The 12,106-nt window shown below is 42.6% G+C and overlaps 1 protein-coding gene across 12 annotated transcripts in view; it reads left to right on the forward strand.

Moving 5' to 3' along the window:
* EML6 (EMAP like 6) overlaps positions 1–12,106 on the forward strand; it is a 317,349-nt gene that overhangs the window by 121,227 nt on the left and 184,016 nt on the right. For all 12 annotated transcript variants that reach the window (XM_073339271.1, XM_073339273.1, XM_073339274.1 and 9 more), the window contains 2 exons: positions 4,836–5,092; positions 8,274–8,486. In XM_073339271.1, coding sequence (XP_073195372.1) covers positions 4,836–5,092; positions 8,274–8,486 — 470 coding nt within the window. The remainder of the gene's footprint in view (positions 1–4,835; positions 5,093–8,273; positions 8,487–12,106) is intronic.

The following is a 12,106-nucleotide window of genomic DNA, read 5'->3' on the forward strand; positions in this document are numbered from 1 at the left end:
AGTCTCCCTGCTTGTTTCCCAGGCTTCTTGCATTTGTGTATAGGCATTTTGTGTATAATCTTGTGGCTGGGAAAGCATAAACAGTGAAGAAAACCCAGGGAGAACTGTCAGCTATTCTCTAACACAAAAATGGTATTTAAACTGCTGTATAGTCATACAATTCTTATTTAAAGTCATTAAAAGTACTGCCACATAGTAGTACTAGTACAGACTTTTACAAAGCTTAATTTATAAAGAATGTAGTAATATTACATTAAAACTCCTTTTAAAAGATTAGTTTCATTCTTCTCTGGCAATTAATCTCATCTCTGACTCACAGTAATCTTGTTTTTGCTGATTTGGCTGGCATTTAACATTATTCATGATTCTGATGTTAGATACTGGTAATAACAAATCTGGGTCCATTGTTCTAGCCTTAAAAATATGACAATGTTTTTGTGTGAAACCCTAAGTGTAAGTGTTTCTCCATCTCTTCCTGTTTCAAGATTTCTTGGAAGATGAGCAATTCCGCAAACCCTGAACGTAGGAAACTATGGGTTCTGGCAATATATATTTCTCTTTTTTTTTTAGGGTCAAACTCTGATCCAAATGGACTCTGTGGCGTGTAGCTCGCAGAATCTCAGTGATTTGGGCCCTATGGCCATGAACGGGAAATCTAGAGGGTGGATCTTCCTTCTCAATAGTAGCATTTCCCGTTGTGGAGTGGTTATATCAGCTGCATTCACTACTAAACTATTGCTTAGAGTAGGTAGAACATTTTTTTGTCAAAACACTTTTTCAAGAAAAAGTGTTTTTTTGAGATGTGTTGCATATGTCCATTCCACTGCAGGTGTGTGCAAGCCCACTTGTCAGAGATTTTTCCCTTGCCATGCAAAAGTATAAAGGGCAGAGCTGCCCCGACCCTCGCCCCCCCGCCCAGTTCCTTCTTACCATGTGTGAAAGTTGTAGGAATGTGTGGTCTTGCAGTTGCAAAATTTTCCCTCATATTTGTATGTAGTTGGTACGTGTTTTAGTAGTTTTTGTAGTTTGGACTGTTTGGTAGATATAGAAATATTGTTTTTTAAAATGTTTTTAAAGCTTCAATTCCCATTGCTGAGTCCCAGTGGTGGGGCAGGCATGGCTTGGTCAACGGGTTTCAACTTGGTCAGCTGCCCTTCCTGCAAGAAACCAATGCCAGTGAGTGACCTACACTCAGGATGCCTGAAGTGTCATGGAGAGACACATTGGGATCAGTGTCAAATTTGGAGGGACTTTAACCCAATAACCAAGAAAAACAGGGAGGCCAGACTCAAGTTTCTTCTGATGAAGGCAGCCCTGCATCAACCCTTAGAGCCTTCGGAGTAGGAACTGAGTGCATCTGCATCCATCAGAATTGTTCCCTCTGTTTTGATTGAGCTTTGGGGCCTATTGCCCTCTCTGGTACTTTGGGAGAGACACCAGACGAAAGCATTTAAGGGCCCAGTCTCTGGGAGATTGAGGTCCACAGCACCTCAGTCTGGCAAGCACATGGACGAGCACAACAGAGTATACTCAAGGCCAAGACATTTACCAAGGCAGTCATCTGCTCAGGAGGGACTGTCCACTCTAGCACCAGCACCGTTGAGATTGACCTCCGAAGTGGCTCCATTTAGTTCAACAGTACCTCTACTCTGGCTTATGTGACAGCATGGGATGTGGTGATTCTCAATGTGCTGGCTTTGCTAGCAATCCAAGAATCTTCTTGCCCAGTACCAGTGCTCACTGTAACTTTACTGACTTTGTCCCAGCATGGGGTACAGTGGGTGCCTCTAGTCCTCCGTGTAGCTCTTCATGTGGTACTGTCAAGAAGGAAGCCAGCCATGATCTCACTGATAGCACCATCTCCAGGCTCCCAACATTGATCCTGGGCAATGATTGGAACAGCGCCTACTTGGTTAGAGGAGGCTGGTTCATCTTCAGACTCTGAGTTTGGCTCCTGTGTGTCACAACCGGACCGTGAACCATTCCCCTTCCACAGCCTACCATCCTTGGTATTTCTTGGAGGCTCCATCTTGGCCATCAAGCAGAGATCATTAACTGGGAAGTAGTTGGGCTCTGAGACCTTACCAATGGCCATTTTGTACCCCTGGGTTTTTTTTTCCTGCCTCCAGGTCATCTCCATGCACTCCCTACTTTGCTTCATCAAGTAGGCACCAAGATCTACCACACCAGGTGCAGAGGGAGACCACTCCCAGTAACAGGCTCAGTACCCAGCAAGAGGAAATTCTCCCTTTAGAGGAATTGAAGAAGGCTCCACTACAGCCAGTTTTGGCATCCTCCTCTTCATCACCTGATGAGGTAGTGGTATCAAAAAGTTCCTCACTTCCCCCCGAGGATTATAGGGGTCAGCAGGACTTATTCAAGAGGGTGACTTCCACACTGGATATCCAGGTTGAAGAGGTTGGAAAAAGGTCTCACAGGCTGGTCAACATCTTAGCTTCTGTGGAACCATCTAGAGTAGTGCTTCCAATTAATGAAGCTATTCTGAGCCCACCAAGGTGCTGTGGCAGACTCCTTCTTCGCTTCTCTCACCTAGCGGAAAGGGCCAAGCACAGATATTCTGTCCTCTCAGAGGGATTTCAACATTTTTACACCAACCCCACTCCGGGATTGGTGGTAGTCTGAGGTGCCAATGAGAGAGAATGCCAGTGGCAGCAGGTATCTACCCCCAAAGGAAAGGCTGCAAAGAAGTTAGATCTCTTTAGCAAAGACTTTAGCAAAGCTTTTGATACAGTCTCCTACAGTATTCTTGCCAGTGAGTTAAAAAAGTATGGACTGGATGAATGGACTGTAAGATGGATAGAAAGCTAGCTAGATTGTTGGGCTCAGTGGTTAATGATCAACGGCTTGATGTCTAGTTGGCAGCCGGTATCAAGCGGAGTGCCCCAGGGGTCAGTCCGGTTTTGTTCAACATCTTTATTAATGATCTGGATGATGGGATAGATTGCACTCTCAGCAAGTTTGCGGATGACACTAAGCTGCGGGGAGAGGTAGATACGCTGGAGGGTCCAGAGTGACCGAGACAAATTGGAGGATTGGGCCAAAATAAATCTGATGATGTTCAACAAGGATAAGTGCAGAGTCCTGCACTTAGGAAGGAAGAATCCCACGCACCGCTACAGGCTGGGGACCGACTGGCAAGCAGAAGTTCTGCAGAAAAGGACCTGGGGATTACAGTGGATGTGAAGCTGGGATATGAGTCAGCAGTGTGCCCTTGTTGCCAGCTAACGGCGTATTGGGCTACATTAGTAGGATCATTGCCAGCAGATTGAGTGAAGTGATTATTCCCCTCTATTCGGCACTGGTGAGGCCACATCTGGAGTATTGCATCCAGTTTTGGGCCCCCCACCACAGAAAGGATGTGGACAAATTGGAGAGTGTCCAGTGGAGGGCAACAAAAATGATCAGGGCGCTGGGGCACATGACTTACGAGGAGAGGCTGAGGGAACTGGGCTTGTTTATTCTGCAGAAGAGAAGAGTGAGGGGGGATTTGATAGCAGCCTTCAACTACCTGAAGGGGGGTTCCAAAGACAATGGAACTTATCTGTTCTCAGTGGTGGCAGATGACAGAACAAGGAGCAATGGGCTCAAGTTGCAGTGGGGGAGTGTAGCGGGGCGGTCACCCCACTCTGGTTTAGAAGGGGTTAAAAACAGCCCTGGGAAAGGCTTGAGGCAGTCAATCAGGGCCCAGCTGGGCCAGTATAAGAAGGGCTCCTGGGGAGAAGGAAGTCAGTCTTGCTCCAGCAGTGGAGCAGATGGACAGTAGTACTGGGACAGAGCAGTACTGGGAAAGAGCAGGCTGAGCTGGGGATCTCTGACCTGGCGACCTTCCAGGCTGAGGCTGAGGCCTTGCAGCAAAGGCCTGAGGAGGTACTAGGGCTGCAGGGAGGCAGCCAGGGCAAGAAAAGGCAGCAGGTCCAGCCCCCTTGCCAGTGTTGAGTGGCCATTTCAGACTGAAGTTTGCCCCTGAGAGAAGGGGCTAGATGATGACTGGCAGTAGCCACTGAGGCAAGGTGATTATAGGGGCTGAGAAGGGAGACCCAGAGGGTGGGGACACTGCCGTGGGGCAGCACCCCAAGGTAAGGGGCACTGTGGTCCAGGTGGGATGCGGGGCCTGAAGTGGTAAAGATAAAGCGACTGCAGAGGGGCAGGTAAGGGCAGGGGAGAAACTGGCTAGAGGAGGGTGCTCCTGAGCTGGATGAGCTAATTCCTGGACTGACCAGCAGGAGGTGCTGCGCCGGTGCATCAGCACTGTTACACATGGTGGAAAACGTGGGCATGTGCAGTCCACCCCTGATACAAGAGGAATTGTGAGGACTGGGCAAGGTGCCAATATAGGGGGAAGGGATGATGGATCCCGCCTATGTAGAGGGTTTTTTCACGGAGGGCTCTTATGCTGTCCCTGGCTAGACTCCAGCATCGGTGCCCCAGTGAAAGGGGACTGGTGTGCAGTGATGAAGGCTAGAGACCCTACTACAGGTGATCCAGGAGGGACAACGGGAGATGAATTGGGCCCTGCAGGAACAGATAGGACAGCTGTTTGATCAGAGGGCCCTTGTAAGACTCCTGAGGAAGGAATCCAGGAAAGACCACAGAGCGTGGTGGGAAAAGCCCGGCACCAGGGCCAGGAGGCCAGTGGTGGAGTACAGGACTTGTTATGCCTGCAGGAGGTGTGGACTTTTCAGAATGGAGGATTCGGACTTCTGAAGTCCAATTTTGCTTTTAGAAAGTGTTTAGTATGTCTGTCTTAATTTAAATATTTTTGGGTTTCATATTTACAAGTCCATAATTTATATTCTTGCTTTTGGTTCTTGCAGAGATATGACAGAGGTAGTTCATATTAAAGACCGAAAGGAAGTAATTCATGAAATGAAATTTTCACCAGATGGCTCTTATCTTGCTGTGGGTTCTAATGATGGCTTCGTGGATATCTATGCAGTTGCTCAACGATACAAGAAGATAGGAGAATGCAACAAGTCTTCTAGTTTTATTACTTATATTGACTGGTCTGTGGATAGTAAATTCTTGCAAACCAATGATGGTGCAGGAGAGCGACTGTTCTACAAGATGCCATGTAAGTTCAGAGAAGTTAGTTTTATGAACAAATAAGCTAGTTTGATGGTTTCTAAGAGGACAATACAATATGTGTATTCAAATTTTACATCTCAAAGCAGAAATACTTGTTTATTATTTACCTAAATATCTACTGTTTACTTATAAAATCAGATATATTTACCATTCATATTAATCTTTAGGTTTAGTAAAAAGAAATATCTTTCCAAATCTGTATTCATCTAATTGCATATTTCCCATAGTATTAGTTACATTATATACTGATCCACTAAAGAAATAAATTCTAGATCATCATGAATGTCTGAAAAAGCCACCCTTTGTTATACACTGGTTTAATTCCTTTCATATAATGCAGAATTCTGGAATTGGTGGTTAAACTAATTATTAAGAATGTAATTACTAGAAGATGGGAGAAACTTGTCTGGGTAAATGTCAAATGTATCCTTGAAATATAAATGTTTTCAAAATTCCATGATTATTAGTGGCACTCCAAAATGACACTGTTAAGGTTTGACAGGGCCACTGGAAATCATGAACACAGACCATGCCTGAAAGTCCTCAGCAGAAGACTGTAAATGTACGGGTAACAGCAGTTTGAAGAGCAGTACAGCCTAAAATGTAGTAACGAGTTTAGTATTAGAAAGAGGGACCTAGAGGAGAGTTCATTGTACCCAAGAGAGTAGCTAATTCACTTTAAACCTAAACTTGTCCACTCTTCCAATATTGACCTTATGTAGAATAAAAAACTGCTAATCATAAGAGCTGGTCAGAAAATGGAGTCCCATTCCCCACCATGCCCAGGTTTCCGGGATCTAGGATTCCGGCTGAGCATCACAGAGCCTGAGAGTCATGGGAACTCAGTCTTGAGACAGAGCTCTCAAGATATGCAGGCTCCAGGGCACAGCGTTGGGAACCTGCAGGTTCTGGGATGGAACCCCACACCACCAGGGGGAACCCCACAGCAGGGAGCCTGGAAGCCATGACAACCGTGGCTCAAGCTGGGGCTTTCAGGATTTATGGGCTTTCTGCTGTGGAACTGGGATCCTGGGAGACCTAAGCCTGGGACAGTCTGCATGATATGGCTGCCCTGGATACGCAGACTCTGGGAGCCCAGGCAGCTGCTGACTAAAATTGACATTCTTGTCCATTTCACTGCTGCTTGTTTCTCCCAAACTGGAAATCCTGAGTTTTAGCCAGATCTACTAATCATGAGAAAGTATGTAATGGTTTTGTGACATTGACAAAATAAAGATTATGATAAGACTACTAAACTCATTTTCACTTGTGACCTTGGCCAGGATTTGAATCCAGATCACCAAAAGTGAAAAGCTAATTTATTGGCCTGCACCAAAATTTAGAATTTTAAAGATTCTTTATATTATTTATACATTTGAAAGGACAAGCACTTAATAAATTCTTTGGGGCTTGATCATATGAGTTTGTACAGTACCTAGCACAACAGGATCACAATCCTGAATGGATCCTCTGAGTGCTACCATAGTAAAAAGAATTAATTTTGTTTAAAGCTTAATAAGAAAGTATCTAGATTAAAACTGCCTCTCAGATTTAGAAAAATATGATGAATAACAGGAAAAGATTTTGTTTTGGTTTAAAACATGTCTTCAGCAAAATGAGCTTAAAAACTAGTTTAAAAATGATTACCTAAATCTCTCATGTTAAACTTTATTTAATTGTCATCACTGTGTTAACTTTAAAATGAACAAATCTTTAAAAAAAATCAGTTTACGATCAGCATTCCTCTATTTCTCAAAGTTTGCATCACTTGAGGTTTCCATATCTGCATGTAGTATGCATATATCCTGGGGAGTAACAATTTGAAGGGTTTTTTGCTAATATTATATAAAATATTATACAGAGGAAAAAATGTTTACTTTAATAAATTATGGCACATTAACTAAATTAAGCTAAATTAAGCATTTAGATAACATAGTGATAGGCACTTTAGAATTGTTGATAGATTTACATTTAGATTAAAATGTTTGGAATATTCTTCTGGACAAGAAATCCAGTGGGCTGTACATCCCTAATTGCTTTATAATCATTTTAGAATGAAAGCTAAAGATTTAGTCTATACTTAATAATTTTGAAGAAAAAAGAAATGTTACAATTAATAGATTTCAGATAATTTTTAATGTCTACTGTAGAGATGAGCTTGAACCAAAAACCCTGACCCAGCTCTAATTTAGTGAAGTTTTAAAATTAGATTGCTTTCTTTTCATCTGACATCTCCTTATATGTTTAAAATGTAGCTAATGAATACTATCACATATGGTAAGCTTAACTTTGTTTCCCCTACAGAATTGGTATAGTCTTCTTGGGACAAGTCCAAAGTTCTTCATAACAATTCTTGAAATTATTCTTCAATGAAATTTGACTTCAAACATTACTCTGCTGATCAGCTCATGTTATGTTGCTGATACAAGCTTAATACAATAGGATTACTTGCGATCATTGCAAATGAAACATGAATAAAAATGTTTGTCAGCTAATATTCTTTCCCCAATTATATTTATTCTCCTAGTACATTCAAGACATTCAGAAATGCTGTTTACATAGGGAGCATTAAAGATTACCATGAAGTAATAACATGTGTAATTAACTTAGAGGAAAGCTATTACCTATAGAAAAGTCTTTGTTAATGTAAAGAGTCATTGTATAGTGACAGGTTAACCAAATAGTCTCATTTATTTGATCTTATATAATCCAATAAAGCAAACTCCTGTACCAGTTATAAAAGTGAAATTAATAAATGGAGGTAGATTTAGGATAGGATATTTTAGAACTTTAGTCCCCATTTCAAAATTTGAATGAGTACATATTATTTTATTAATTTTATGGCATCTAAAAGTGTTCTATTTATTTATGTGTATATGTAAGTTAGAGACATTTCTTTTGCTATAGAAGATGTGACTTTTTGAGTCAAAATGGTGTAAAATCAGGATCTAGATAATCTGTGTAAAGTGCTCAGATTCTACAGTGATGATCTAGGAAAAATCATAACCAGCTAGATCATATTTATTCAAAATAAAATAATCTTTCTTTGTTTCTTGACATAAAAATACTGAGCTCAGAAAGAACACACAACTAACTATAATGGAGAAAAGCCTCTTTTTAATGGAAAGATAGTTGGTTAAACAGCGTATTAATTTGACTGTTTTCAGCTGGGAAGCATTTAACCAGCAAAGATGAGATCAAAGGAATTCACTGGGCCTCATGGACCTGCGTGATAGGGCCTGAAGTGAATGGAATTTGGCCAAAATATACCAACATTACAGATGTCAACTCTGTGGATGGAAATTACAGCAGCTCAGTGCTCGTGTCTGGAGATGATTTTGGATTTGTTAAATTATTCAAATTTCCTTGCCTAAAGAAAGGTAAGACACACTTTTTTCTTCTCAGGAATTCAGTAATTAAACTGCCACTGAATGCATGTTATATTACACTGATATTATACTAATATAATTACTGGGATTTAATCTCCCCTTGATGCCCATTCAAAACTACCATTAATATTAATGAGAATGATGTGTACATATGAGAGAATATGTTCCACTGATTCTAAAATGATCATTCAGTCAATGCTTGTGATGTTTCAGTGGAGTGGGTATTGCCTTATGTAACACTTAATATAAGCAGATGTCAAATAAGGCTTGTCAAGGTTTCTTCCCCACTCTGAACTCTGGGGTACAGATGTGAGGACCTGAATGAAAGACCCCCTAAGCTTATTTTTACTAGCTTAGGTTAAAAACTTTCCCAAGGCACAAACGTTGCCTTGTCCTTGAACAGTATGCTACCACCACCAAGTGATTTAGGCGAAGAACAGGGAAAGGACCACTTGGAGTTCCTATTTCCCCAAAATATCCCCCCAAGCCCTTACACCCTCTTTCCTGGGGAGGCTTGAAAATAAACAAGATGAGCACAAACCAGCCTTGGATTTTTAAGACCCAAAGAAACCCAGTCAGATTCTTAAAAATCAGAACTTTATTAGAAGAACAATAAAAGATAAGAGAACAACTCTGAAAGATCAGAATGGAAGATAATCTTACAGGCAGTCAGTTTCAAAACATAGAGAATCCCTCTAGGCAAAACCTTAAGTTACAAAAAGACACAAAAACAGGAATACACATTTCCTGCAGCGCAGCAAATTTACAAGCCAAAACAAGAAAAACCTAATGCATTTTCTAGCTAGATTACTTACTAACTTTACAGGAGTTGGAGGGCTTGCATCCTTGATCGGTTCCCGGCAAAGGTATCACACAGACAGACAAAAGTCTTTTTCCCCTCCTCCGGATTTGAAAGTATCTTGTCCCCTCATTGGTCATTTTGGTTCAGGTGCCAGCGAGGTCACCTTAGCTTCTTAACCCTTTACAGCTGAAAGGATTTTGCCTCTGGCCAGGAGGTTACCTTTCCATTTATTTTTATGACAAGGCTATTCTAATCACTTTCCAGAAGAGTCTATTTCTTTTTCCCTGCATATTTTAGATCCTTGCCTTTTATTAAAATATTCCTATCTAACCATTCTGGAAAACATCCACTTGTTGCAATTGAGCAATTGTTATGATCATAGTATCTTTATAACTGTATCCTATAAAAATCATCTCCTTACGAGCATAGTATATTCCTGTATTGATGAGACAGACTGGGGCTTTCTCAAATGTTTGGATCCTGGTTCTTGAGAAACCAGTCAGCTCTGCAACAGACTTACGTTGGTACCCAGTCAGCTCTGCAACATACCTATATTGGTATAACTATGTCGCTCAGGGGTGTGAAAAAAAGGGCCTGAGCAATGTAATTATACCGACCTAACCTCCTGTGTAAATAGCGCAATGTCAGCGGGACTGAATGGCTAGGCAGCAGTTCTGCAGAAAAGGACCTAGGGGTTACAGTGGACGTGAAGCTGGATATGAGTCAACAGTGTACCATTGATGCCATGAAGGCCAATGGCATTTTGGGATGTATAAGTAGGGGCATTGTCAACAGATCGAGGGTTGTGATCGTTCCCCTCTATTCGACATTGGTGAGGCCTCATCTGGAGTACTGTGTCCAGTTTTGGGGGCCAGACTACAAGAAGGAAGTGGAAAAATTGGAAAGAGTCCAGCGGAGGGCAACAAAAATGATTAGGGGACTGGAATTCATGACTTATGAGGAGAGGCTGAGGGAACTGGGATTGTTTAGTCTGCTGAAGAGAAGAATGAGGGGGGATTTGATAGCTGCTTTCAACTACCTGAAAAGGGGTTTCAAAGAGGATGGATCTAGACTGTTCTCAGTGGTAGCAGATGATAGCATGAAGAGTAAAGGTCTCAAGTTACAGTGGGGGAGGTTTAGGTTGGATATTAGGAAAAACTTTTTCACTTGGAGGGTGGTGAAACACTGGAATGGTTTACCTAGGGAGGTGGTGGAATCTCCTTCTCTTGAAGTTGTTAAGGTGAGGCTTGACAAAGCCCTGTCTGGGATGATTTAGTTGGGGATTGGTCCTGCTTTGAACAGGGGGTTGGACTAGATGACCTCCTGAGGTCCCTTCCAACACTGATATTCTATGATTCTATGTACTTCATGTGCCTGAGACTCGAAGATTCATGTTAGTAGTGTTCATTGGTCTGTGTCTGTGCTGTTCCTGTCCTCTTGCACCAAATCAAGGGTAAAAGGGGCAGTGTGGACTGATTGTTTCTCCAATTCCTTTCTGCCACCACATGGCATGAGACAGAGCCTACAATGTCCAGAGATTTGATCCTTCTACTTGATTCTGTAAATATTATATGTATGAAGTTCTGTTAGATAGTTATTAGTTTGCTCAATATAGTTAGTTAGGACTCGGGAGTTTGCCTCCCTGCTCCTGATTTGGGGTTGGGAATATGGCTTGATCAGTGACGAGTGACTGTCAGAGGCGCCTGTACTGCCTCAGAGAAGTGCACATCTCCGTCAAGTGCAGTATGTGCTGCTCTTTCCTCAGGCAAATTTACCAGGTACAAAAATTCAAGCTGAAGAGACATCTGATAGAGTGTGCAATGAGAGCTCAGTCATATCCAGGCGAGGAGACTGCCCCTCCCTTGTTCTGGTCAGAAGCTTCAAAAAACATGCCTCCTAGCACCATTACTTTCGACACAGGGATGGGTAAGAATAGAGCCAAGGGCTCTTTTTCTCAGGGGAGGCATTCTCAAAAATCTAGAAAGGTGTGCCCCTTGAAGTCCACCTCTAAGGGGAGTGCTTCTTCCCCAACACTTTCTGTGTTGCGTGACTCTTTGCACCCTGTCCCAAAAGGTTCAGAAAATCTGAAGAGTCACTGCACCAATTTGCAGGCTCCAAAAACTAAAGGTGCTTCAGCTCCAGTACTGTCTGCAACAGCTGGTCTGTCATCAGTAACGAACAAGGACTGACATTGTGAGCCTAGACTGGGTCAACCCCCAGTACCAGCAAAGGAAAAGCATAGAGATTCCCTTGAACCGATGGTACCTTCATGCTCACATAGTGAAGTGTTGGTTTCCAAGGGATTTCATAGAATCATAGAATATCAGGGTTGGAACGGACCTCAGGAGGTCATCTAGTCCAACCCTCTGCTCAAAGCAGGACCAATCCCCAATTTTTGCCCCAGAACCCTAAATGGCCCCCTCAAGGATTGAACTCACAACCCTGGGTTTAGCAGACCAATGCTCAAACTACTGAGCTATCACTCCCGCCCCCTTCATACACTGGCTCTGTCAATATGGGGAGAAACTAACTGAGGAGAGGTATATGACAACAGAATATCCTCCCAGATCTGCGGTCTCTCATCTTATTGGACCTGGTCCCGTCTAGGGAGGTTCTGACACCATCAGTCCATGAGCACTATAAAGGGAGAAGCTGGTCTCCGGTCTGTCTACCAACATAGGCATTGCAGCCCTACCATACTGCTGGCACCCCATTAGAATTGAACCCTACATTCTCCTTTTCAAGACAATCCAACACTGAGGAGGAACTGACATCTCTACCACAGAAGGTGAGCCCAGATAAAGGATTG

Source organism: Lepidochelys kempii, chromosome 3, assembly GCF_965140265.1.
Source record: "Lepidochelys kempii isolate rLepKem1 chromosome 3, rLepKem1.hap2, whole genome shotgun sequence".
Lineage (NCBI taxonomy): Eukaryota > Metazoa > Chordata > Testudines > Cheloniidae > Lepidochelys > Lepidochelys kempii.